The following is a 26,581-nucleotide window of genomic DNA, read 5'->3' on the forward strand; positions in this document are numbered from 1 at the left end:
CCCTTTTTAAATTTGCTGCCCCTGATCCTAGGATTTTGACCTCTTGCTCCAGATTGCCCCACAAGAGGAAACATCCGCTCCACGTCGACTTTGCCAATCCACTTTATCATCTTGTACGTCTCAATTAGATCTGCTCCCATTATTCTAAACTCCAGGGAGTATTGGTCTAAACTGCCCAATCTCTCTTCGTAAGTCAAACTCATCTCTGGAATCTATCTAGTGAACCTTTTAAGGCAAGGATAGATAAATAAATTTTGAACAGTAAAGGAATTAAGGGTTATGGTGAGCGGGTGGGTAAATGGAGCTGAGTCCACGAAAAGATCAGCCATGATCTTATTGAATGGCGGAGCAGGCTCGAGGGGCCAGATGGCCTCCTCCTGCTCCTAGTTCTTATGTTGTGTTCTTAACCTCCTCTGAACTACCTCCAATGCAACTACATCCCTCCTCAAGTAAGGGGACCAAAACTGTACAGAATATTCTCACTAATGTGCTGTCTCACTAATACTTTGCACAGTAGCAGCAGTAAGTCTTTGGCTGGATAAGGATCCCTCAGCAGATGTATGCAAACACAAGTCCCATACGGTGGCGTAAATCTACTCATGTAATAAACTATCTGCTTTCCATTTATAAATAAAGCTTCAGTGCATCCCTTTTGTTTATGCAGTTAACTGTCTTTGATCAATGTAAGATTGAACTGGCTGCTTTAAAAGCATTAGCATCAGCCGACGTTGTGATATACTGGGTGGTACTCACTCTCAAGCCATCGCTCATGTCGTTGTTTCAATTTCTCTTTCTTGGTCAGCTGAATTTTATCACCTGCAGGAGAAAGCCACGCAGTGTAACATCAGAACAGCAGTGCGGGAAAATAAATGATTAAAATACTTTCTTGGCAGCAGAGAAAAGAGTGAGACAGTTGGCAAAGAACACATCAAACTTGAACTGTAAGACACGGTTCACCAAGTCATGATGACTTGGGGTCTTAGCAGTGTGGAGTGCGCAGAGATCTTATTGTAGCTTGCCATTAGTCACAGCCATTTTAAGAAAATCAACAGATTTTGCAAACGAGTTTTTGTTCTTCGAGTTAATTACAAATCACAGTCTAAGTGAGGAGACACAGCATCAACATTTCAGCTTCCATATGCCTGAGGTAGGCCACAATGGAGTATTGCATCCATTCCGGGCACTGTACCTCTTGCAGGAGAAGCTTTGCAGGTTCACCAGAATGAGACTAGCGCTAACTTCATGTGTTGTGGGCGTCGCTGGCTGGGCCAGCATTTATTGCCCATCCCTGAGGGCAGTTGGGAGTCAACCCCATTGCTGTGGATCTGGAGTCACACATCTGGAGGCCAGACTAGGTAAGGACAACGATTTCCTTCCCTAAAGGACATGAGTGAAGTGTGATGGAATACTCCCCACTTGCCTGGATTTTATTGCATTCAAATTTCACCATCTGCCGCGTTCAATCTCATCATTCTTCCTTGGGTTCCAACAAATGTATGCTTCGTTGAGTAAGGAGTCTATTTGTACATGGAAACACGGGTGGTGTACATCGAAAAAGGTGTGTGCATCTATTCACAAAGTATTGTGATATTAGTGTACCTTTAAGAGATTTTTGTTAGAAATCATGCTCACAGTCTTCGGTGATGTCATTGTTGAGAGGGAGGAATAACCGTGGGCAGGTCAGGTGTCAGGGATTTCATTTTCAGCTTCAGTTTTGAGTTGCAGGTTTGAGTTTGAGTTTTAGAAGGGACAGCAAGCTAAAAAGAAGTGTTTTCCCTCTCTCCGTTGTTTCGAAAATTCTGCTGGTTAGCTGAAAACAAGATCTTGTTTTCCTGAAGGGTGAAAATCTGCTGTTGTTGGGGGCTGGACCAGAGTCTCTCTGGGGTTTTGGGAAGCTGTCTTGTCTTCAAACTGTTTGGAGTGAATGCAGAGAACCGCAGACTTCAACCAAAGGACTCAATTTCCATTATCACGTGAGCATTAGTCTGTAATGTGTTAAACCTGTGAAAGGGGTGTTCTGTCCATGGGATTGGTTTGATTGGAACATTGTAAAGATCTTTGTTAAGGGTTATACATTATTATTGTTTGCAATTGATAAAATTTCTTGCTAATTTTCTTACTATACATGTTAACTATATTCTCAAATAAACTTTGTTTGATAAAAGCTCCCGAGTGGGTCACTTGAATCATACCTGAAGTGAAACATCTCGTGCTTATCCTAGCCAAATTCAAAAGATGCAGAGCTTATGATTCAGGCGAGCTTCATAAAACACTTTGGAGTTTTTAACCTGAACTATGACAGTATCCCCTTTCCATTTATAAAATAAAGCTTCAGTGCATCCCTTCTGTCGATGTATTGAGCTGTCTTTGATCGATGTGTATTGTAAAATTGAACAGGGGTTCCCAGAACATTAACCTGGGGTCTTTGGATTGCAAGTCTAATGACAATACCACTACGCCACTGCCTCCCCATTATGAGGACAGGTTGCAAAGATCAGCTTTATGTTCCCTTGAGAACAGAAGATTAAAGGGGGATCTAATCAAGGTATTTAAGATGATTAAAGGATTTGGGGGGGTGGATACAGGATCAAAAACCATGGCACATGAACAGAAAATGCTGGAAAATCTTAGCAGGTCTGACAGCATCTGTGGAGAGTGAATAGAGCCAACATTTTGAGTCTGGATGACCCTTCGTCGCTGTCAGACCTGCTGATTTTGTCCAGCCTTTTCTGTTTCAGATTCCAGCATCTACGGTATTTTGCCTTTATCTTAGAAACCATGTCCTCTGATGGGAGACTGCAGAAGGTTGTGAATGTAGCCCAATCCATCATGCAAACCAGCCTCCCATCCATTGACTCTGTCTACACTTCCCACTGCCTCGGCAAAGCAGCAGCATAAATAAAGACCCCACGCACCCCGGACATTCTCTCTTCCATCTTCTTCAGTCGGGGAAAAAGATACAAAAGTCTGAGGTCGCATACCAACCGACTCACGAGAAACAATACTTTTCACTGCATACTAATACATGTGACAATAATAAATCAAATCAAATTCAAATCAATGAGGCATAACCTTAAAATCAGAGCCAGTCTATTCAGGAGTGATGTCAAGAAACAGTTCTTCAAGGAGAGAGAGGAACTCTGGAATGCACTCCCTCCCTGTTAAGGCAAGTGGTCTCATGACAATTCCTTAACTGACATTAACAGATCTTTAGGTAAGGTATTCAGAGCTAAGGAAGTATGGCAGATAAATGAAACAGAAACAGTATTCTGTAACTTGATTTTTGTGTCTCTGTGCCCTGTTTGAGAGCACATTTCCACTCCATCTGACGAAGGAGCAGCGCTCCGAAAGCTAATGGTGTTTACTACCAAATAAACCTGTTGGACTTTAACTTGGTGTTGTTAAAACTCTTACTGAGATAAATGAAACTCAGATATAGAATCCTACAGTGCAAAAGGGGGCCATTTGGCCCATCGAGTCTGCACCGACCATAATCCCACCTAGGCCCTATCCCCATAACCCCATACATTTACCCTAGCTAGTCCCCCTGACACAAAGTCCAATTTAGCATGGCCAATCCACCTAACCCGCACATCTTTATTTTTGCTAACTTTGAATTTCCTCACGGTAATCTTTCGATTCTTGAAAACAGCGTTGACTTATTTACTGCTCCTTATGATGAAGAAAGAATCGGTGGTTCTTTGCATGCAGTAGCATTCTGATGAATGTTTGAGTCAGTTCAAGATTCACATTGAAAACACATTGTGTATTGTAGTCAGTGATCCCTGAGTGAAGTTTTCATTGCTTCACCAAGTACATATTACTATGTGTTGTGTGATACCTCCAAGTACAGTAGTCAGAGCATTTGTTTCTGGGTTTATGATCAAGTTTGAGAGCTAACTCACAGCATCCATGATTCCCAATTCACCCTCTCTTTTTAAAACGGAAATTAAGTTACTGGCCTGACTCATGTTGCATAAACAGAATAATAGGCAATTCAGCCCCTCAAGCTTGATCCACCATTCAATTAGATCATGGCTGATCTAATTAGCACTGCTGCCTCACAGCGCCAGGGACCCGGGTTCGATTCCGGCCTCGGATCACTGTCTGTGCGGACTCTGCACATTCTCCCCATGTCTGCGTGGGTTTCCTCCGGGTGCTCCAGTTTCCTCCCACAGTCCGAAAGACATGCTGGTTAGATGGATTGGCCATGCCAAATTCTCCCTTGTGGTCAGGGGGATTAGCAGGGTAAATAGGTGGGGTTACGGGGATAGGTTTTGGGTGAATCATAGAAGAATCATAGAATCCCTACAGTGCAGGAGGAGGCCGTTCGGTCCATCGAGCCTGCAGCGACAACAATCTAACCCAGGCCCTATCCCTATAACCCCGAATGTTGTTAGTGCTGGCTCAATGGGCTGAATGGCCTCTTTCTGTACTGTAGGGATTCTATGCAGCAATGTTTCTAGGTTTACAAATAAAACAACATAAATGATTATGTAAAGGAGCAGCAGAGCAGGGGAGAGTTATTTTCAGGACAGAAGTACTCCCAATATCTATACAAAATTAAAGATATGGAAAATAATCTCCAAACTGTGCAGGTAATCTAATTTTGGGTGCTGATAAACATAGACCCTGGTATTTATGGGAAGGTAGGGAAGGGAGCAAGACCGGCCAACAACCGGCAACTGGGAAAATCAGGACTATGAATCATAGAAATCATAGAAACCCTACAGTACAGAAAGAGGCCATTTGGCCCATCGAGTCTGCACTGACCACAATCCCACCCAGGCCCTACCCCCATATTCCTACATATTTACACACTAATCCCTCTAACCTACGCATCTCAGGACACTAAGGGCAATTTTAGCATGGCCAATCAACCTAACCCGCACATCTTTGGACTGTGGGAGGAAACTGGAGCACCCGGAGGAAACCCACGCAGACACGTGGAGAATGTGCAAACTCCACACAGGCAGTGACCCAAGCCGGGAATCGAACCCTGGAGCTGTGAAGCAACATTGCTAACCACTGTGCTACCGTGCCGCCCATATTGGTATACATATTGGTACACTTCTTTCCCATATTGAATATGGGGAAAGAAGTGCAAGAAAGAAGCATATGGGAGAAGCTTCAGGAAGCGTAGTGGAGAACATGTCCCTGTCTACGTCAATGGAGATGAAGTAGAAATGGTCGAAAGCTTCATGTTTGTAGGTGTCTAGATCACCAACAACTTGTCCTGGTCCCTCCAGGCTGACACTATAGTTAAGAGAGCCCACCAACACCTCCGAAGACTAAGGAAATTTGGCATGTCCACTATGGCTCTTACCAACTTTTACAGATGCACCATAGAAAGTATTATTTCTGGTTGTATCGCAGCTTGGTATGGCTCCTGCTTTGTCCAAGACTGCAAGAGGCTACAAAGGGCCGTCAACGAAGCCCAGTCCATCACTCAAACCAGCCTCCCAGCCACTGACTCAGTCTATACTTCCCGCTGCCTCGGAAAAGCAGCCGGCATAATTAAGGACCCCACGCACTCCGGACATTCTCTCTTCCACCTTCTTCCGTTAGGAAAACGGTGCAAAAGTCTGAGGTCACGTACCAACTGATTCAAGAACAGCTTCTTCTCTGTTGCCATCAGACTTTTGAATGGAGCTACCTTGCATTAAGTTGATTTTTCTCTACACCCTAGCTATGACTGTAACACTACATTCTGCACTCTCTCCTTTCCTTCTCTATGAACAGTATGCTCTGTCTGTATAGCGCGCAAGAAACAATACTTTTCACTGTATACCAATACATGTGACAATAATAAATCAAATCAAATCAAAAGACAGAGGGGCTGTCGAATTTAACACCTTCCCAAACCCCCGCTAGTTGGAGAAAGGAGGAAGGGAAATTAGATGGAGGGGGAGGTGGGGGGTCACTATCACTTGAATAATCCTTACTTGTTTTCTTGCATGGCAACCAGTTCGATTAGGATGGTGCAGGGGAAGTGAGGGGAAGAGGGAATGCAGGAACAAGACGTGTGGACGGAGAGACAGAAAGTGGGGCTGGATCATCAGAGAATGATGTGGAGATGCCGGCGTTGGACTGGGGTAAACACAGTAAGAAGTTTAACAACACCAGGTTAAAGTCCAACAGGTTTATTTGGTAGCAAAAGCCACACAAGCTTTCGGCGCTCCAAGCCCCTTCTTCAGGTGAGTGAAAATTCCCACTCACCTGAAGAAGGGGCTTGGAGCTCTGAAAGCTTGTGTGGCTTTTGCTACCAAATAAACCTGTTGGACTTTAACCTGGTGTTGTTAAACTTCTTACCGTCATCAGAGAATCACAGGGAGGGTGGCAGATTGAAGCAGTTTTGGGTTTTTTTTTGGTTGGGGCGGGTTGCGGGGGCGCACACCAGTTCTACTTCTCCTTATGTAGAAGATTAGAATCCCAGTCAAACTGCTCAAGCACGGGAAGTCCCAACTTTTGCCACTTCTTTGACAACTTTCCCCTTCTCCACTGGGAAGTAGGTTCCACGGGACACGAGACTCGAGCTGACACCTAACTCATGATTTCGAGACGTTGGGTGGGACTTCCTTGCTTTTGAACTCTGCACCTCTGCTTACAAAGCTGAGGATCCCAGATGGTTTGTGGAAAAAAAGCAGCTTCTGGCATTTGGAAAGCTTCATTTGTGGGGACACCAACCCCATCCACACCCACCCCTTCCCCCACCCCTCACCCTCCCCCACCCCGCCCTCTCCTGTTTTTGCAGCCCCTTTAAAATTTTGTTTCATTTTCCTCTCCAATTTTCCTTCAAAAATGTATCACTTCCAAAATTCTTGCGTGAGCTCCGCTAATTTGGGGCTGACTCCTTGGCCCAACAGTGAGAAGCCTGGTGTGCAGTTCCAGCTCCAGGACCTGGAAAAGGGTCCGAGAGATTAGGCTGGAGTCAACGGAGCCAGGAAAACTAATTGCCAGCTGCATACTCTTGTGCAAGAAACTGAATGGCAAGCGGGAGGATAACCCATTTTAGGTCAAAAAATATGGTTTTTGCTCCTTTTTAAGTTTAGGTGGCCAAGAGAGAAGAGAGTTTGAAAGCTTCCAACCCTGCACATTCAAACTAAAATTAAAAGTCACAACCATGGAAGTGCTTTTCACAAAAGCAAAGCTTTCTGGAAATGAGAAAGGACGCTGATTTATGTCTCCAATGCCAGGGTAGGTAGAACAACATAATTACTGTCAACGGACTGGCACATAAACCGGCCTTCAAAATTAATTTGAGCACCACACGAGTCTTTGATACAAGGAATGTGAGAATACATTTGGGTTTTAAAATTCGTATTTAATTCCACTCGGCATCTCTTTGCCATCCGGACCAAGCCAATAGACAATGGAGTGAGAGCGAGCGAGTGAGCAAGAGAGAGAGAGATAATGATAGCTCCGAGCTGCCTGGCTAAACATCACATTACCATCATTGCTACTATGGAAACCATCCCAGCCCCAGTTTAACTCTCAGCGCGTCTCTGTCCTAATTTGAGTCATAAACTTAAATATTGCAGTGAAAAGTAGCTCAAGTCACCGTTTTAATGATCGATATTGTTGTGTCAAAATCTTCGGAAAGGATTTTTATCCCTTTTCCAGAACCTTGGTTTTATTTGAATCTCTAGCTAAGTGCGAGTCAAACAGAGTTCTGCTTTAACACACATGTGGCCCTCTTCCAGTCCTGTTGGCCCTGACTTCATTCCCCTAGCATTCTTCCCTTGGCCCCAGGCCAGGGACTTTGAGACGTTACCCTGTCTCCCCCAGCCTCTATTCAGTCTGATTTTTCGCATCGAATTTAAATCGTCCAATTCCCCACATGTTGAGGGGCAAAACCAATGCTTGCCCCAGGCACGTGGCTCACCATACCATGGGGCAAGATGCATCATCTCCACGGCGGAAAAGGCAGCGGCGTTTACTGCGTCATAGTGCTAACATCACAGAGAAAAAATACGGGCAACCTTTGGAGGTCCTCCGGCTTTTTTTGTTACTTCTACTTTTTCCAACGATAGAAATGTACAAACGGTTATCTCATTTCAAATGGGCGTGGATTTGGAAAGTAGTACAGGTCTTTTATTGGCTGCGACCTTATTGACCTGGTTTATCTCCAGGCTACACTGAACTATGTTCTGCTGCGAAGCTGAGTACACCATAAAAGGCCACACTCTGTTGCTGTAGCAATGAGGTCATATCTAGTACCTGTTATTACTAATAATGGATTTAGAAAAATGACAAATTGAGATTTCAGCTGGCTCAAAATTAATATCAACCTGCTGTTTGCTATTACAAGTCCCTCAGATGTTAGATTCCAATTTGGCACTGGAGTCAACGAGACTCTTTCAGGGCTTAAATGTTGATTCAGACAGTCCATTTCGTCCTTGGAAATGGTCACAGATCACGCCCTGCAAACCTAAGGGGAGACAGTGGCGCAGTGGTATTTTCACTGGGCTAGTCATCCAGAGATCCAGGGTAATGCTCTGGGGACCCGGGTTCGAATCCCATCTCGGCAGATGGTGAAATTTGAATTCAATAAAATCTGGAAATAATATGTCTAATCATGAAACCAGAAGGATGTGGAGGCTTTGGAGAGGGTACAGAAAAGATTTACCAGGATGTTGCCTGGTTTGGAGGGTATTAGCTATGAAGAAAGACTGGAGAAACTTGGTTTGTTCTCACTGGAACGACGGAGGTTGAGGGGTGACCTGATTACAAGGGTTACAAGATTGAGTGGCATGGACAGAGTGGATAGTCAGATGCTCTTTCCTAGGGTAGAAAAGTCAAGTACTAGGGGACATAGGTTTAAGGTGCGTGGGGAAAAGTTTAGAGGAGATGTGCAAGGCAAGTTTTCTTTTACACAGAGGGTGGTGAGTGTCTGGAACGCGCTGCCCAGGGAGGTGGTGGGAGCAGGTATGATAGCGGCATTTAAGGAGCATCTAGACAAATCCATGAATAGGATGGGAATAGAGGGATATGGTCCCCGGAAGGATAGGGGATTTTAGTTCAGTCGGGCAGCATGGTTGGTGCAGGCTTGGCGAGTCGAAGGCCCCGTTCCTGTGCTGTAATTTTCTTTGTTCTTCTTTGAAACCATTGTTGGTAAAAACCCATCTGGTTCACTAATGTCCTTTAGGGAAGGAAATCTGCCGTCCTTACCCGGTCTGGCCTACATGTGACTCCGAGCCACAGCAACGTGGTTGACTCTTAAATGTCCTCAGGGGTGGGTAATAAATGCTGGCCCAGTCAGCAACGCCCACATCCCATTGACGAATTTAAAAAATGTTCAGCTATCGTGGGGAGAAGAAAAATTATTGGGTGGGACGGGCGTAAAAAGCAACTGGAGTGAATGATTAAGGGACAGTGCTGGGAACAGATCACTCAACTTGTCGGCCAGAGGTGTGCATTGATGCAGGGCATGTCGTGAAATGGAAATACGATCACACGTTCCGTCCACTCACAGCTCAGTGTCTGAGTGGGAAGTTGCAGTGCCATGCCTCAGCCCACAGATACGAACACAAAATATAGCCTGACACTCGAGCAGTGCAGAGCTGAACGACTGCGACACTGACTTCTGTTAAACTGAGGTCTCATCTCTCTCGCAGGTGAACGCGCAGATTACCAACTGTTTTGAACAGCCAGGGAGTGCATCAGGGTGGCCTGCCCAATATGTATCCACCAATCAACAACAGACTATCTGTTGATTTATCACGTTTCTGCTGTGGGATCTTGCTGAGTGTAAACTGGCTGCTGCATTCCGATATATAACAGTGACTACATTTCACAAAGTACATCATTGATTGCAAAGCTAATTTGATGTGGAGTTGCCGGCGCTGGACTGGGGTTGGCACAGTAAGTAGCCTCACAACATCAGGTTAAAGTCCAGGTTAAAGTGAAACAAATCCTGCACTCACCTGATGAAGGAGTAGCGCTCGGAAAGCTCATGCTACCAAATAAACCTGTTGGACTTTAACCTGGTGTTGTAAGCCAATTTGAGACAGTCTTGCTGTCTTGAAAGATACTACATAAATTATCTTTTTACTTTCACTTAATATTATGTGGGTGGCATGGTGGCACAGTGGTTGGCACTGCTGCCTCAGAGATCCAGGGGCCGGGTTCGATTCCCAGCTTGGGTGACTGTGCAGAGTCTGCACGTTCTCCCAGTGTTTGCGCAGGTTTCCTCCAGGTGCTCCGGTTTCCTCCCACAGTCAGAGAGGCGTACTGCTTAAGTTTTATTAAGTATATTTATTAGTTACAAGTAGGCTTACATTAACACTGCAATGAAGTTACTGTGAAAATCCCCCAGTTGCCACACTCCGGCACCTGTTCGGGTACACTGAGGGAGAACTTAGCATGGCCAAAACACCCTAACCAGCACGTCTTTCAGACTGTGGGAGGAAACTGGAAACCAGTTAGTGCAGTGTTAATGTAAGCCTACTTGCGACACTAATAAACAAACTAATATATATTTAAGAAAAAGAGACTGAATTAAACGCTGCAGCACATAAAGACTCTGCAAAAAGTTGTCAAGCTCAAAGTTTAAAATGTTAAAATTTTGTAGAATTAATTTACCAGCTTAATACCGGCAAATTTACAAATAAATCTACACATCCTTCCGCAGCAATAAGTAATGGTCTCTTACAACATATCTGACAGACTGCAAACAAGGAATAATATATGGTGAGAGTCACACTAAACAGGCTTAGCAGAAAGTAGTTGGAATAATCCAGCTGTTCAAAATGAAAATCACCGCAATCAAATGGAGTTCGAGCAGTCACTCGACAGCCAGAACATTTGATACAGTTCAGGACCTTAAAGAGGATCTTACATTAATCAAAAAACCTCACGTGGACAGAACAGCCCCTCTTAACTGAAAGGCGAGCCTTGCACTTCTGGTGATACCTGAGCATTGAGCGAGCGGAGAGTGGCCACTCCCTGTGAGAACACAAAGAACCGCTCACTGCCAATCACTGTGTAGCGTGATAGGAATCCAAATGGACAAGAACCTGCAGAAATGACCAATCCCCACTTCAGGCAGCGTTCTGCCAGGGCCTCCAGCATCGAGTGCTTCACCAGATTTTCTACAGAAACTGGATTAAAATCGCAGCGCTCCATCTAATGGAAGCACGGTGGCGCCATGGTTAGCACTGCTGCCTCACAGCGCCAGAGACCCAGGTTCGATTCCTGGCTCGGGTCACTGTCTGTGTGGAGTTTCCACATTCTCCCCGTGTCTGCGTGGGTTTCCTCCGGGTGCTCCAGTTTCCTCCCACAGTCTGAAAGACCTGCTGGTTAGGGGGCATTGGCCATGCTAAATTCTCCCTCAGTGTACCCGAACAGGCAGCAGAGTATGGCAACTAGGGGATTTTCACAGTAACTTCATTGCAGTGTTAATGTAAGATACGATAGTGACTTTTAAGGGGCATCTGGACAAATACATGAATAGGATGGGAATAGAGGGATATGGTCCCCGGAAGGGTAGGGGGTTTTAGTTCAGATGGGCAGCATGGTCAGTGCAGGCTTGGAGGGCCGAAGGGCCTGTTCCTCTGCTGTAATTTTCTTTGTTCTTTGTAAGCCTATTTTTTAAAAAATTCATTCGTGGGACATGGGCATCGCTGGCTGGCCAGTTGCCCATCCCTAGTTGCTGAAGAACAAACTTGTGTCAAAATTCCATGTTAATATTTTAGTGTTAGCCATTGGAATATGAGGCAGAAATAATAAACGCAGGGAAGGAGGCCATTTGGCCCATCTTACCTGTGCTGGCTCTTTGAAAAAGGCACATCTAATTAGGTGCACTCCCCTGCTCTTCCTTCAAAACCCTGCAACGCTTGAAATACTATCTACAATTCCAAAGGGCGATCAAAATGTTTTATGTCCTGTAGCTAAGACTTCACAATTTTTAAACATTTAATTTTAAATAAACAGGATGGTGTTCCAAACTGTACAAGAAAAGAGACTTTCCTCTATTTGCCAACTTGCTAGATTTTCTCAAAGATACTCCTGGCATTTTTCACTCTTCTCCTTTCTGAAGAGGGTTGAGAAGGGATTTCAGAAGAGGTGTTCAAAATCATGAGAGGTCTGAAGGGAGTCGAGGGAAACTGTTCCCATTGGCAGACAGGTCAAGAAGCAGAGGGCACAGATTCAAGGTGATTGGTAAAACAAGCAAAGATGTCATGAGGAAAAGTTTCTTTTAACTAAAATCTGGAACGCACTGCTCGAGTGTGGTGGAACGTGATTGAATTGTGGCTTTCAAAAGGAAATTGGATCATTATCTGAAGAGTCGTAGAGTTGCACAGCTCAGACAAGGCCCTTCGGCCCATCAAGTCTGCACTGACAATAACTCAAAATAAAATCGCACTCATCCCATTTTCCAGCACTTGTCCCATTTCCTTCGAATGATGTTGCAAGTGCTCATCCAAACACTTTTTAAAGTTTGTAAGGTTTCCGGCCTCCACTACCTTCCTAGGCAGCGCATTCCCGATTCTCACCACCCTCCGAGAGAGAATTGTTTTTCTCAAATCCCCTCCGAATCTCTTTTCCCTCACCCTAAAACTATGCCCCCTCGTGATTGATCCCTCAACCGAGCGGAACAGCTGCTTCCTATTCACCCTGTCCATACTCGTCAATCTTACGCACCTCAGTCATGTCCCCCCTCAGCCTTCTCTGCTCTAGAGAAAACAATCCAAGCCTATCCAGTCTCTCCTTATAGCTTAAATGTTCTATCAGAGGCAACATCCTGGTAGACCCCCCTCTGTGGAGGAATAGCATTGCAGGGTTACAGGGACAAGGTGGGAGAATGGCACCGGCCCAGTTGCTCTTGCTGCGAACTGGCACAGCTGAACGTGCTTTTTCTCTGCTACCACCATCCTACATTTCTGAGATTAGCACGCCCCTTGAACCTGATGCAATTTTGGAGCAGCTGACACCAAGCAGCGAAACACGCGACGGCCTAGTGGCATTATCGCTAGACTATTAATCCAGAAACGCAGCTAATGTTCTGAGGACTCAGGTTCGAATCCCGAGACGGCAGATGGCGGAATCTGAATTCAATAAAAAACTGGAATTATGAATCTACTGATGACCATGAAACCATGGTCAGAAAACCCCCATCTGGTTCACTGATGTCCTTTAGGGAAGGAAATCTGCCGTCCTTACCTGGTCTGGCCTACATGTGATTCCAGAGCCACAGCAATGTGGTTGACTCTCGGGCAACTAGGGCTGGGAAATAAGTGCTGGCCAACCAGTGACACCCACGTCCCACGAATGAATAAAAAAAGCACATAACCTTCAGGGTGACAGTGCTGTTAGACAGTGCGAGTCTAGTCTCCAGTATAGAAATGAAGGCTGTTATTTTTATACCAAAGACAACTTTCTTTCACTGAGAGCTAGATTGGAGTTAACCTTCAAGGCAGTCCAGCTCTTCGTGGGACCCTGAGCTGCACTTATAAAAAAAATATGACACTTAAACCTTGGGGCGGCACGGTGGCACAATGGTTCGCATTGCTGCCTCACAGCGCCAGGGACCCTGGTTCGATTCCCGGCTTGGGTCACTGTCCTGCAGAGTTTGCACATTCTCCCCATGTCTGCATGGGTTTCCTCCAGGTGCTCCGGTTTCCTCCCACAGTCCAAGGATGTGTGGGTTAGGTGGATAGGCCATGCTAAATTGCCCCTTGGTGTCAGGGGGATTAGCAGGGTAAATGCATGGGGTTATGGGGATAGGCCCTGGGTGGGATTGTGGTCAGTGCAGACTCGATGGGCCCAATGGCCTCCTTCTGCACTGGAGGGATTCTATGAGAATATAATTGTCCGTGGATATATCGGAGGGATCCGTGTGGGTAGTAAATGAAAGATGTGAAGGCTCAATGCAATGTATTTGCATACAGAATCTCATATGCACATTTTCTGAGTGAAATGGTAAGTGGTGGTAACAGGGATCGGCCTGGCAAGTAGTCAGGCTCGTTCTCGTAAGCCAAGCTTTCAATAGGAATGGTTAAACAGTTGTATACAGGGTTGCAAAACGCTGTAACCATGAGGATTCAAGAAGGGGTGGGTTGATACAAAACATGCAGAGGTAGTGGGTGTGAGGAGGAGAGAGTTGTTGGGGGGAGGGGGGGGCAGCGGGGGGGGGGGGGGGGGGGTGGAAGAGAAGGACAGCGTTGGCAGTGTTATCACATTCAAACCTGGCAAGAATCCAACTCTTACAGTATCCATTCTATTGCCAAGTTCCTTCAGAGTGGCAGCGGTGCTGCAGTACGACCCTGCTCTCTGAGTTTTTACGTGCAGCCCAGATAGATTCGGAGGCGAGCAGTGTGCGTGCAACATCTACACACGCAAAGTCAGTCTGAAGTCACACTCACAACTTCACCACTCCGGCTGCAGGTCTTCTGACCGGCGGGTGAAAAATCTAAAGGCAAAAAGCAAGCAGCAAAGGTTGAATCAGAGTTCAGTCTGTGTAGAGAATAACACGGCAATTTGAAAGGTCAAGTCACAGCAGTGGGCATTCACCCGTGCCACTGCTGTGACTTGAATATATTGTTAGGGGGCCAGATCAGAAAGCCGATCAGAAAATGAGGTCAGGCCACAATCACATCAGCCATGATCTTACTGGATGGCAGAGCAGGCTGAATGGCCTACTCCTGCTCCCATTCCTCTTGTTATGTTGTGATGCCCAGCGTCACGGAGCAAAACTACCTCCATGAGCTTTTGCCTTTGGCAGGAGGCACTCCACAATGTCCCTCCACGCAAAGCAGCAGCCAAGAGAACAAGCAAATGCAGCCAACAGAACGCACTCAGGTTTTTCTAATATTCTTTTTTCCAGTTAACTGTATATTGGAAGGAACAATGCCCGATATGTGTCCTTTATGTCCATTCCAAAAACAGCACACCCAGCTAAGTTACATCACTTGCCCAGCCTGGCCTGCTGTGGTGTGGCGCTCTCTGAATTAAATTATCCACTCGGCACTGCACAGACGTCTGGTGCGCTGACTGTCCACAGGGAAGGATTTGCCTACAGGTACCAGAATAACATCTGCTGAAGGGACCATCATCTCTTTCTTTCAGTGGGTCAGTCGCAGCATTTATAGAATCACCAGAAGCCAGCCCTCTATTTACCTCACATTACAAAACAAACGGATCAATTTAGCGGCTGTAAAACCTATCGGAAAAAAGCCCAAGTCTTCAGAGGGGGAATCGATGGAATTCAGATCTGAGACCAAGGTGAAATCCAGCAAGCGGCCAGATCACAGAATCCTTACAGTGTAGAAGGAGGCCATTTGGCCCATTGAGTCTGCACCGACCACAATCCCACCTAGGCGCAATCCCCATAACTCCCGTATTTACCCTAGCTAATCCCTATGACAGCAAGGGGCAATTTAGCATGGCCAATCCACCTAAGCTGCACATCTTTGGACTGAGGGGGGAAACCGGAGCACCTGGAGGAAACCCACACAGACACGGGGAGCACCTGGAGGAAACCCACACAGACACGGGGAGCACCTGGAGGAAACCCACGCAGACACGGGGAGCACCTGGAGGAAACCCACACAGACACGGGGAGCACCTGGAGGAAACCCACGCAGACACGGGGAGCACCTGGAGGAAACCCACGCAGACACGGGGAGCACCTGGAGGAAACCCACGCAGACACGGGGAGAACGTGCAAACTCCACACAGACAGTGACCCAAGCAGGAATTGAACCAGGGACCGTGGCTCTGTGAGGCAGCAGCGCTAACCACTGTACCACCATGCCGTCCAGAAGAGATGATAATCTGTTTCAAGCATCTTGGTAATGCAGAAAGATGAAACATGGAATAGGAATCTTTTCATCTCGGGGGTTCCCAGATACGCCACACTTGAGTTTTCATTTGGATCTGGGTGTGCTGTGCCCATTGCAGTCGGAGAATTGTGTGTGTGTTTACCAAGAACTGCAATACTCTTTTTATTTATTAGTGTTACAAGTAGGCTTACATTAACACTGCAATGAAGTTACTGTGAAAATCTCCTAGTCGCCACACTCCGGCACCTGTTCGGGTACACTGAGGGAGAATTTAGCGTGGCCAATGCACCCGAACCAGCACATCTTTCGGACTGTGGGAGGAAACCGGAGCACCCGGAGGAAACCCACGCAGACAGGGGGAGAACGTGCAGACTCCACACAGACAGTGACGCGAGGCCGGAAATGAACCCGAGTCCCAGGCGCTGAGAGGCAGTAGTGCTAACCACTGTGCCACCAAATGTCTACCAGTTGTGGAGACAACTGATTTGCTAATCACGACGGAACAGCATTCAGTAAAAACTCAACTCTATTTCATTCCAGGTTGTTGTTTTTCTGATCTTTTTTTCTTTATTCCTCAACTCTTACTGGGATATATTTCACTGGCTGCTGGCAGAAGCTCACTCAAAGACCTTTATTCATGTGCAAGCCTTGAAAGCAAGCGTGAACAGGATAATTGACCAAAAGCCACATTACAACCAAGTCCAACTTGCTTTCTCACTTCAGACATTTCTCAGCTCAAGACACCAAGAATAAGAATCGGAGCTGAATGTTCCCCAACATTATCCCAGCGAATGGTACAACCGAATAGAACCCACCATGTCAGCTGAGATTTGTTTATTCAGCACAGCCTGGGAACAAAACTAGTGACTTTCCAGTATCACAGGCGACACGGTGGCACAGTGGTTACCACTGCTGCCAAGGACCCGGGTTCAATTCCCAGCTTGGGTCACTGTCTGTGTGGAGTCTGCACGTTCTCCCCATGTCCGTGTGGGTTTCCTCCGGTTTCCTCCCACAGTCTGAAAGACGTGCTGGTTAGGTGCATTGGCCGTGCTAAATTCTCCCTCAGTGTACCCGAACAGGCGCCGGAGTGTGGCGACTAGGGGATTTTCACAGTAACTTATAGAACATAGAAAGAACATAGAAAGCCACAGCACAAACAGGCCCTTCGGCCCACAAGTTGCGCCGATCACATCCCCACCTCTGGGCCTATCTATAGCCCTCAATCCCATTAAATCCCATGTACTCATCCAGAAGTCTCTTAAAAGACCCCAACGAGTTTGCCTCCACCACCACCGACGTCAGCCGATTCCACTCACCCACCACCCTCTGAGTGAAAAACTTACCCCTGACATCTCCTCTGTATCTACCCCCCAGCACCTTAAACCTGTGTCCTCTCGTAGCAACCATTTCAGCCCTTGGAAATAGCCTCTGAGAGTCTACCCTATCCAGACCTCTCAACATCTTGTAAACCTCTATCAGGTCACCTCTCATCCTTCGTCTCTCCAGGGAGAAGAGACCAAGCTCCCTCAACCTATCCTCATAAGGCATGCCCCCCAATCCAGGCAACATCCTTGTAAATCTCCTCTGCACCCTTTCAATGGCTTCAACATCTTTCCTGTAATGAGGTGACCAGAACTGCGCGCAGTACTCCAAGTGGGGTCTAACCAGGGTCCTATAAAGCTGCAGCATTATCTCCCGACTCCTAAACTCAATCCCTCGATTAATGAAGGCCAGTACGCCGTACGCCTTCTTGACCGCATCCTCCACCTGCGAGGCCGATTTAAGAGTCCTATGGACCCGGACCCCAAGGTCCTTCTGATCCTCTACACTGCTAAGAATGGTACCCTTCATATTATACTGCTGCTTCATCCCATTGGATCTGCCAAACTTCATTGAAGTGTTAATGTAAGCCTACTCGTGACACTAATAAATGAACTTAAACTTAATCATTCTCTGGGTGAAGGAGTGTCCCTTGAATTCTCTATTGTATGTATTACACTGGCTTCTTGATAAGCGCACACACAATTCTCCAACTGCAATGGGCTCAACTTGACTCTCAACTGCCCTTGGGCAACTAGGGATGGGCAATAAATGCTGTGACGTGGAGATGCCGGCGTTGGACTGGGGTAAACACAGTAAGAAGTCTCACAACACCAGGTTAAAGTCCAACAGGTTTATTTGGTAGCAAAAGCCACTAGCTTTCAAAGCGCTGCCCCTTCATCAGGTGAGTGGGTCACTGACCACTCAACTGCCAAAGGAGCAGCGCTTCGAAAGCTAGTGGCTTTTGCTACCAAATAAACCTGTTGGACTTTAACCTGGTGTTGAGAGACTTCTTACAATAAATGCTGGCCCAGCCAGCGACGCCCGTGCCCCACAAATGGATAAAGAACAATCCAATGAAAGCTCAAGTGTGGCATATCTGGGAACCCCTAAGATGAAAAGATACTGATTCTATGTTCCATCTCTCTGCACATTCTCGTCCCACAACTCCCCCCTCTGTGAACTATGTATTTGACAGAAAGGTCTAAACCTCTCCGCCAATTCTTTGCAGCTCTAATAACACTGTCCCTTTAAACCCGTGACTGAGTGCATTAAATACCACCAACTAGAAGCTATTTACACTCTTCCGCATTACATTATCATCATGAAGCATTAAGGACCAAGAACGATAACTATTACTTGCATCAGCACTTACTTATGATTTTTAATGCATTATTATACATTACATAAAATATCTTCAATTACAAGACACTTTGAAATAGAAAAGAACCATAAGTGATTCCGCACCCACGCCCCGCCCCCAGCAATCAGAACAAGGACCTGATTTTGTCACACGTATTTTTAAAGTTTTTATTTATGAATCACAAGTAGGCTGACATTAACACTGTAACAAAGCCACTGTGAAAGTCCCCGAGTCGCCACACTCCGGTGCCTGTTCGGGTACACTTAGCATGGTCAATGCACCCTAATCAGCACGTCTTCCGGACTGTGGGAGGAAACCGGAGCACCCAGAGGAAACCCACGCAGACACGGGGAGGACGTCCACACAGTGACCCAAGCCGGGAATCGAACCCGGGTCCCTGGCGCTGTGAGGCAGCAGCGCTAACCCACTGTGCCACCCACTATGATCACAAAGGTATCCTTCAATCATAAGAGAGGGGGATTGGCACAAGGGGTCAGTATAAATCTGAGAACACGCAATGCACACACGAGGGGACTGTGCCCAAATGTGGAAATACAGTTTCGTGGTAGTGCGTTTTTAAAATCTCAGCTATCGAAAACTGGTCATCAGTACCAGGAGCTCCCAGCAGTCTGCAAAGACAACAAGCTTCCCCTTCAATCTGGGCCTGGAGTTCTCTCCCTGGGCACAACTGGGTGGTTTCACCTGAAGCTGTGCCCGTAATGCCTACGTGAAGCTTCCCCCAAGTGCCCTTGCAAACTAGCTGTCATGATCCCCGAGAGATCCTATGTATGCTTAGCCCTGTTTGCTTCAGTCTATGCAAAGACTTCATTGTAAGATATTTCTGCCTATGCAACTAACGTGACTACATGTAGAATCAGAAGGCTAACAGTTAACTGAAAACTGACTGCATTCCTGAAGGGTACACAATACAGGCAAACAATAGCAGCTGAAAGGAATGTTTTTCGAGACTGAGGCAGCCGGCAGAAAACATTTCCAACAACAAGATAAGTATTGAAATATAGTTTGGATTTTAGTGTGTGTTTTCGTTCAGTGCGTTCAAGCTCGGTTCAGGGGCTGGCAGTAGAAGCCAGTCGCCAAGTTCACATTTTCTTTTCGCTTTTGTCATGTTAATAATTTTTTAAGTTCTGTTCAATAAAAGAAAACCATTTTAAAATTCATATCAGTGCCGTCCTCTTGTCTATTCAAACGCATTTTGGTAGAACTAAAGTACGGGGGAGCTATACGATAAATGGCAGAACCATAAAAGGTGTAGATACGCAGAGGGTGTGCAAGTCCACAGATCCTTGAAGGTGATGTCACAGGTGGAGAAGGTAGTGAAGAAGGCATGTGGCATGCTTGCCTTTATAGGACGGGGCATAGAGTATAAAAGTTGGGGTCTGATGTTGCGGTTGTATAGAACGTTGGTTCGGCCACATTTGGAATACTGCGCCCAGTTCTGGTCGCCACACTACCAGAAGGACGTGGAGGCTTTAGAGAGAGTACAGAGGAGGTTTACCAGGATGTTGCCTGGTATGGAAGGGCTTAGTTATGAGGAGAGATTGGGTAAACTGGGGTTGTTCTCACTGGAAAGACGGAGGAGGAGGGGTGACCTAATAGAGGTGTATAAAATTATGAAAGGTGTAGATAGGGTGAACGGTGGGAAGCTTTTTCCCAGGTCGGTGGTGACGTTCCCGAAGGGTCATAGGTTCAAGGTGAGGGGGGGGGGGGGGGGGGGGGGGGGGGGGGAGGTTTAACACGGATATCAGAAGGACGTATTTTACACAGAGGGTGGTGGGGGCCTGGAATGCGCTGCCGGGCAAGGTGGTGGAGGCGGACACACTGGGAACGTTTAAGACTTATCTAGACAGCCACATGAACGGAGTGGGAATGGAGAGATACAAAAGAATGGTCTAGTTTGGACCAGGGAGCGGCGCGGGCTTGGAGGGCCGAAGGGCCTGTTCTTGTGCTGTATTGTTCTTTGAATGAATGGACCCAACATCCCCAGCATAACAGTATTGAGCAGTCTTCGAGAGTATGTGTAATATAATCAGATGAGAATCAATACCATTTACATCCTTGTGTAAGAATGCAGACCATGCCCATGGCTGAATGAAGTAGGGAGGGCCAGTGCACTCTCTGACCTGAAGGTGATGTCGTGACCAAGTTGCCACAGTGTAGAAGGACAGTGTACAATCAGGTGGTTATTCGCTCAATGGTTACTGATCAACACTGTATTACAGGACAAATCCCCCCCTCCCCTCACAACCCCCATCTCCATGGGGACAACCTGGGGAAGGAAGGGAATGAAAAGTTAAGCAGAACAGCTTCCAAGGAAAATGGAGGGTTGGCTTTAGCGCAAAAACAGCCTTTATTTTCCAAGTTAATTTATTACTCACAAGTCAGCTTACATTAACACTGCAATGAAGTTACTGTGAAAATCCCCAAGTCGCCACAGTCTGGCACCTGTTTGGGTACACCGAGGGAGAATTTAGCATGGCCAATGCACCTAGCCAGCATGTCTTTCGGACTGTGGGAGGAAACCGGAGCACCCGGAGGAAACCCACGCAGACACGGGAAGAACTTGCAGACTCCACACAGACAGTGATCCAAGCCAGGAATTGAACCCGGGTCCCTGGCGCTGTGAAGCAGCAGTGCTAACCACTGTGCCACCGTGTCGCCCCATTATTTGAACAGAGTGGGGAGAGTTCAAACAGACACAGACCCGGCAACGTACTTTGGTCTACGATAGGAAAATAAAAATAATCTCCAGATTCTAACACTCCAATTTTAACATGGTTGAAAATGCTTTAAATAGCAGCACGTTGTTTTAATTCTCAACCTCTCTGACCCCTTAATCTCAGATAATGTCCCAATGAAGCTCAAACTCATCTTTCAATTTGACGTTTTTCAGCCTGGGATTTAACAATCTCAGATCAGTAACCCGTCACCATTTCTTTCTGGATGGTAACTGCCGGTAAGGATTCTGCCATTCCCATTTACAACTCGGCTAAATTCAACTTCTGCTCCCCTACTTGTCCCTCGGTACCACCCCACTGTTGCTGTACTCCACTAACCCTTCTGTTGTTCACCATGTGGAGATGCCGGTGTTGGACTGGGGTGGACAAGATGAGAGGTCACACGGCACCAGGTTTTAGTCCAACAGGTTTATTTGAAATCACAAGCTTCCGGAGCGCTGCTCCTTCGTCAGGTGAAGTTTAATCATGCCTACCTTGCACCCTATCATCCCTCTTGTTCTTCCACCTCCCTTATTCTCCTCACTGTGCTTGTTCAAACCTGCTGCATTTCTAATTTTATCTCTGATGAAAGGTCATTAACCTGAGGCATTAGGATTAGATCCTAACCCTAATGCAGACTCTCATCAATTTTTACAAATCCACCATTGAAAGCATCCTTTCCAGATGTATCACAGCTTGGTCTGGCTCCTGCTCTGACCAAGACCACAAGAAACTACAAAGGGTCCATCACACAAACCAGCCTCCCATCCATTGACTCTGTCAACACTTCCCGCTGCCTCGGGAAAGCAGCCAGCAGAATCAACCCACGCACCCCGGACATTCTCTCTTCCTTCAGGCAGAAGATACAAAGTCTGAGAACATGCACAAACCGACTCAAGAACAGCTTCCTCCCTGCTGCCATCAGACCTTTGAATGGACCTATCATACATTAAGCTTATCTTTTGCAACACCCTACCTGTGACTGTAACACTGTATTCTGCACCCTCTCCTTTCCTTCTCTATGAACGGTATGCTTTGTCTGTATAGCGTGCAAGAAACAATACTTTTCACTGTATACTAATACATAGAAACATAGAAAAACTACAGCACAAACAGGCCCTTCGGCCCACAAGTTGTGCTGAACACATTCCTACCTTCTAGACCTACCTATAACCCTCCATCCTATTAAGTCCCATGTACTCATCCAGGAGTCTCTTAAAAGACCCTATTGAGTTTGCCTCCACCACCACCGGCGGCAGCCGATTCCACTCGCCCACCACCCTCTGTGTGAAAAACTTACCCCCTAACATCTCCCCTGTGCCTACTCCCCAGCACCTTAAACCTGTGTCCTCTCGTAGCAGACATTTCCACCCTGGGAAAAAGCCTCTGAGAGTCCACCCGATCTATGCCTCTCAACATCTTATATACCTCTATTAGGTCTCCTCTCATCCTTCGTCTCTCCAAGGAGAAAAGACCGCATGTGACAATAATAAATCAAATCAAATCTGTTCTCTATCCACAGATGCTGCCCGGACTGGTGAGCCTTCCCAGAATTTTCTATCTTTAGTTCAGATGTCTGGTATCCGTAGCAATAATATCACGAGGGTAACTGGCTCAGAACCCCCGAGTCTATGAGTTCAGGGGAGTAACTGCCCTCCTTTCCCACCAGTGGCTGCCCAGAACACAGATTCTGGATTGAGGAACAGCAGAGAGCTGCTGCTCGGTTAAGTAATCATCCGTGAGAAAGCCTTCGCTGCTTGCCTCTGGTGGTTGCATTACTGGTAAGTGATGACTACAACCACGAGTTCCCCAAACACAAAGCTACTTTGTTGAGAAAGAGAAGGAAATGGACTCATTAAGAGCGGAGTAGATTAGCATTTTTAAAGAAAACACCAGCTTGGCCGTTTGCCCGTCCCTTTCTCGACCCTTTGATAATTTCAGGGGAATTAATCCCTCCCTTTATAAATGTTAGTTTAAAAGTGCTGTGCTTGTCGTGTTTCCGAGACAATGAATAGAAAGCAGTGCAGCAAATCATTGGGCCGTGTTAGATTAGTGGAATTTTAACACAATTGCTTGGGGATAATTGGCCCACCACATTCAATCTGGTTCACTCCCCCCATGCTATCAGGCAGAAAAGGGTCTTTCATTAAATGTGAAACTACCCCATTGCCTGCACTTTCAGTATTTCCCTAAACTTCACTTCTCTGTGCTTACAATCCAATAAACCATCAGCTAATTGTTAAAAAAAAAAGCAAGGACCATGAGCATTTAACTTCTTACATCCCTTCAATATAAGTCACATTACATTGCACGGCGGCACAGTGGTTAGCACTGCTGCCTCACAGCGCCAGGGGCCTAGGTTCGATTCCTGGCTTGGGTCACTGTCGGTGTGGAGTCTGCACGTTCTCCCCGTGTCTGCGTGGGTTTCATCTGGGTGCTCCGGTTTCCTCCCAAAGACGTGCTGGTTAGGGTGCATTGGCCATGCTAAATTCTCCCTCGGTGTACCCGAACAGGTGCCAGAGTGTGGCGACTAGGGGGTTTTCACAGTAACTTCATTGCAGTGTTAATGTAAGCCTACTTGTGACACTAATAAACTTTTTTTTTTACATTGCTTCAGCCAGTTCTTTGCATAATGCCCCATTGTAGAACCGTGCCTCACTCAGTTCTCTTTCTCTCTCTCTCTACTCTGTTGGCAGCCAGCCTGCCAATCCACGCCAGGAACACTTGCAATGGCTATTTATGATTTGATTTCCTCACAATTCATTGCATTATGTGTCACTTAGGAACTTGTGTTTACTGACAGCTGGGTTTTTTTTAAGAAGTAAAACATTTCTTTTTGCAGTGACTTGGGGTGTTCTGGGCTGCCACTGGACTGGTGGGAAAGGAGGGCAATTATTCCCCTGAAGTCATACACTCAGGGGTTCTGAGCAAGTTACCCTCATGATATTATCGCTTTGATTAATGCATCCATCGTCAGGTTGGTGTTCACCATCCTGGGAACCTGGTGAGAACCATGGTGCACATCAAGCAGACATGAGCTGAAAACAGATTGAATTCTCTCTGTCCTTCATTCATCAAAATTTACAGCAATTTGAAGACCATCGAGTCCGGCACACAACAGTTATTCCACATATATTCAAGACATTGTTACTACGTTACACAATCATATTGAGTGTATCCCACTTATTTTCCCTGCATATGGATACAATCCAAATGAGCCATCAGCACACATACTGACAACATGCTTTCAACTCAGTAGCTTATTTCATCTCACCAGATTCTAACCTAGAGGCATGGGTCATGACCCCAGGTGAGGTTTAGAGGTCACGATCTGAGGTTGGACTTGGTGCCAACAGCTGCGAGCTCCTTTAAGATCCTCGTTTTTTGCGTAATTAGTGGGCGTGGACTAACAGACAGATCTTTGAGGCCTGCCTGAATGTTGCTGCAAAAAAAAAAGCCTATAAAAGGGTAGGTGTTTTTAATAAACCCTGTGGTTTCTATACTAGCTACCAAGCTCAACCCATCTCTCAAATGAGCCCCCGTCAGCTCAGCACCAAGACAGCTTGACGTCAAACCTCGCCACAATCAGAAGCTAAATCAAAGTTCAAGGTTTATTTATTAGTCACAAGTAAGGCTTACATTAACACTGCAATGAGGTTACTGTGAAAATCCCCTAGTCGCCACACTCCGGTGCCTGTTCGGGTCAATGCACCTAACCAGCATGTCTTTCCGGACTGTGGGAGGAAATCGGAGCACCCGGAGGAAACCCACGCAGTAGAACGTGCAGACTCCACACAGACAGTGACCCAAGCCGGGAATCGAACCCGGGTCCCTGGCGCTGTGAGGCAGCAGCGCTAACCACTGTGCCACCGTGCCACCCCAACTGGGAAAAATTAGCATGGGCAGGTGGAAATGCAGCCAAATGGGTTTTTAAAATATTAATTAAATTTCAGAGAAAGGGAAATTAAACATTTCGATTTGGGTGGAAAAACACAGCCACTTCCCATAGCAAACGAGGGGAAAATAGGAACTGAATTGGTAGCCCAATGATTTTGTGCAACTCTCTGATCAGTTATTGGAACAGCGCGAAGGGTACATCGTCACTGTAATAACTATTATTTGCAGGTAAAGATTGGATTTACAGGTAAAAACAATGCAAGCAATATCTCACAAAAGAAAGTCGCCTCTGAAAATCAAAAAGATATATTTACAAGGAGGGGCACCAGAAGAGGGTCCACCCATCGGGAAATACTGAACAGGGTGGGGGCATTTATTTCTGGAAGTGAGATAGAGGGGAATAAGATTATGAAGGGATTTGATAAGGTGGATGTAGAGAACATGTTTCCTCCCACTTGCGGGAATCCAAAACTAGAGGACACAAATGTAAGATTTTTTACTCACAAATCCAATCAGGAATTCAGATGGAATTTATTTACCAAGAAATTCATTGGAATGTGCAACTTACTACCGCCCGGAGCAGTTGAAGCAAATAGCATTGGTGCATTTGAGAAAAAGCTGAATAAAAACGCAGGAGAAAGGAACCGTTGTGGGTCCACCCGCTTCTACAGTTGCCGCAATTCATAAAATGCTGAGGTGGAGGCAACCTGTGGGCGGCACGGTGGCCCAGTGGTTAGCACTGCTGCCTCACAGCGCCAGGGACTCGGGTTCGATTCCCGGCTCGGGTCACTGTGTTCGGAGTTTGCACGTTCTCCCCGTGTCAGCGTGGGTTTCCACCGGGTGCTCCGGTTTCCTCCCACAGTCCCAAAGACGTGCTGGTTAGGGTGCACTGCTAAATTCTCCCTCAGTGTTACCTGGACAGGTGCTGGAGTGTGGCGACTAGGGGGTTTCACAGTAACTTCATTGCAGTGTTAACGTAAGCCGACTTGTGACACTCATAAATAAACTTATTTTTTTCCTCCAGTTTTCAATTTGAATATTTCTTCCCCCATCCGACTGGATTCGGCCAAAGGAATCTCCAAAACATATCACAGCAGCTTCCAACATTCCGCAATGAAATACAATATTACAGGCAAAATGATCCAGTCGCAAAAGATGGCAGTAAACATGTTAATCACAGGCACATTGCTGTTTGAATGTACCTGTCAGCAACTTGCACTTCATGCTGAGCTGTACCTGGTCAAAGTTGGAAAAAGCGATATAAAATTGTCCAACGATGAGATTGAGACAAAGATGTAGTTTCATGCATCAATCACAATGATGCACATAATTAAATGAACAAAGTGCTGGCGAACAGAATCCATCCCCATTTCATCCTTTCAGATCAGGCACCATTCTGGCGAATCTATGGTGTATTTGGTGTCAGAAGGCAGTAATCTTCCCTGTGGTGTGGTGTTCAGGACTGAATGGAGTTCTCCGAC

General features: G+C 46.3%; 1 protein-coding gene across 1 annotated transcript in view; it reads right to left on the minus strand.

Annotated features, from left to right (window-relative positions):
• Positions 1–26,581, minus strand: part of slx9 (SLX9 ribosome biogenesis factor) — a 124,977-nt gene that overhangs the window by 19,013 nt on the left and 79,383 nt on the right. Inside the window, exon 3 of the mRNA XM_078228979.1 lies at positions 754–816. Coding sequence (XP_078085105.1) covers positions 754–816 — 63 coding nt within the window. The remainder of the gene's footprint in view (positions 1–753; positions 817–26,581) is intronic.

This window comes from Mustelus asterias, chromosome 14 (assembly GCF_964213995.1).
Source record: "Mustelus asterias chromosome 14, sMusAst1.hap1.1, whole genome shotgun sequence".
In the NCBI taxonomy this organism is placed as follows: domain Eukaryota; kingdom Metazoa; phylum Chordata; class Chondrichthyes; order Carcharhiniformes; family Triakidae; genus Mustelus; species Mustelus asterias.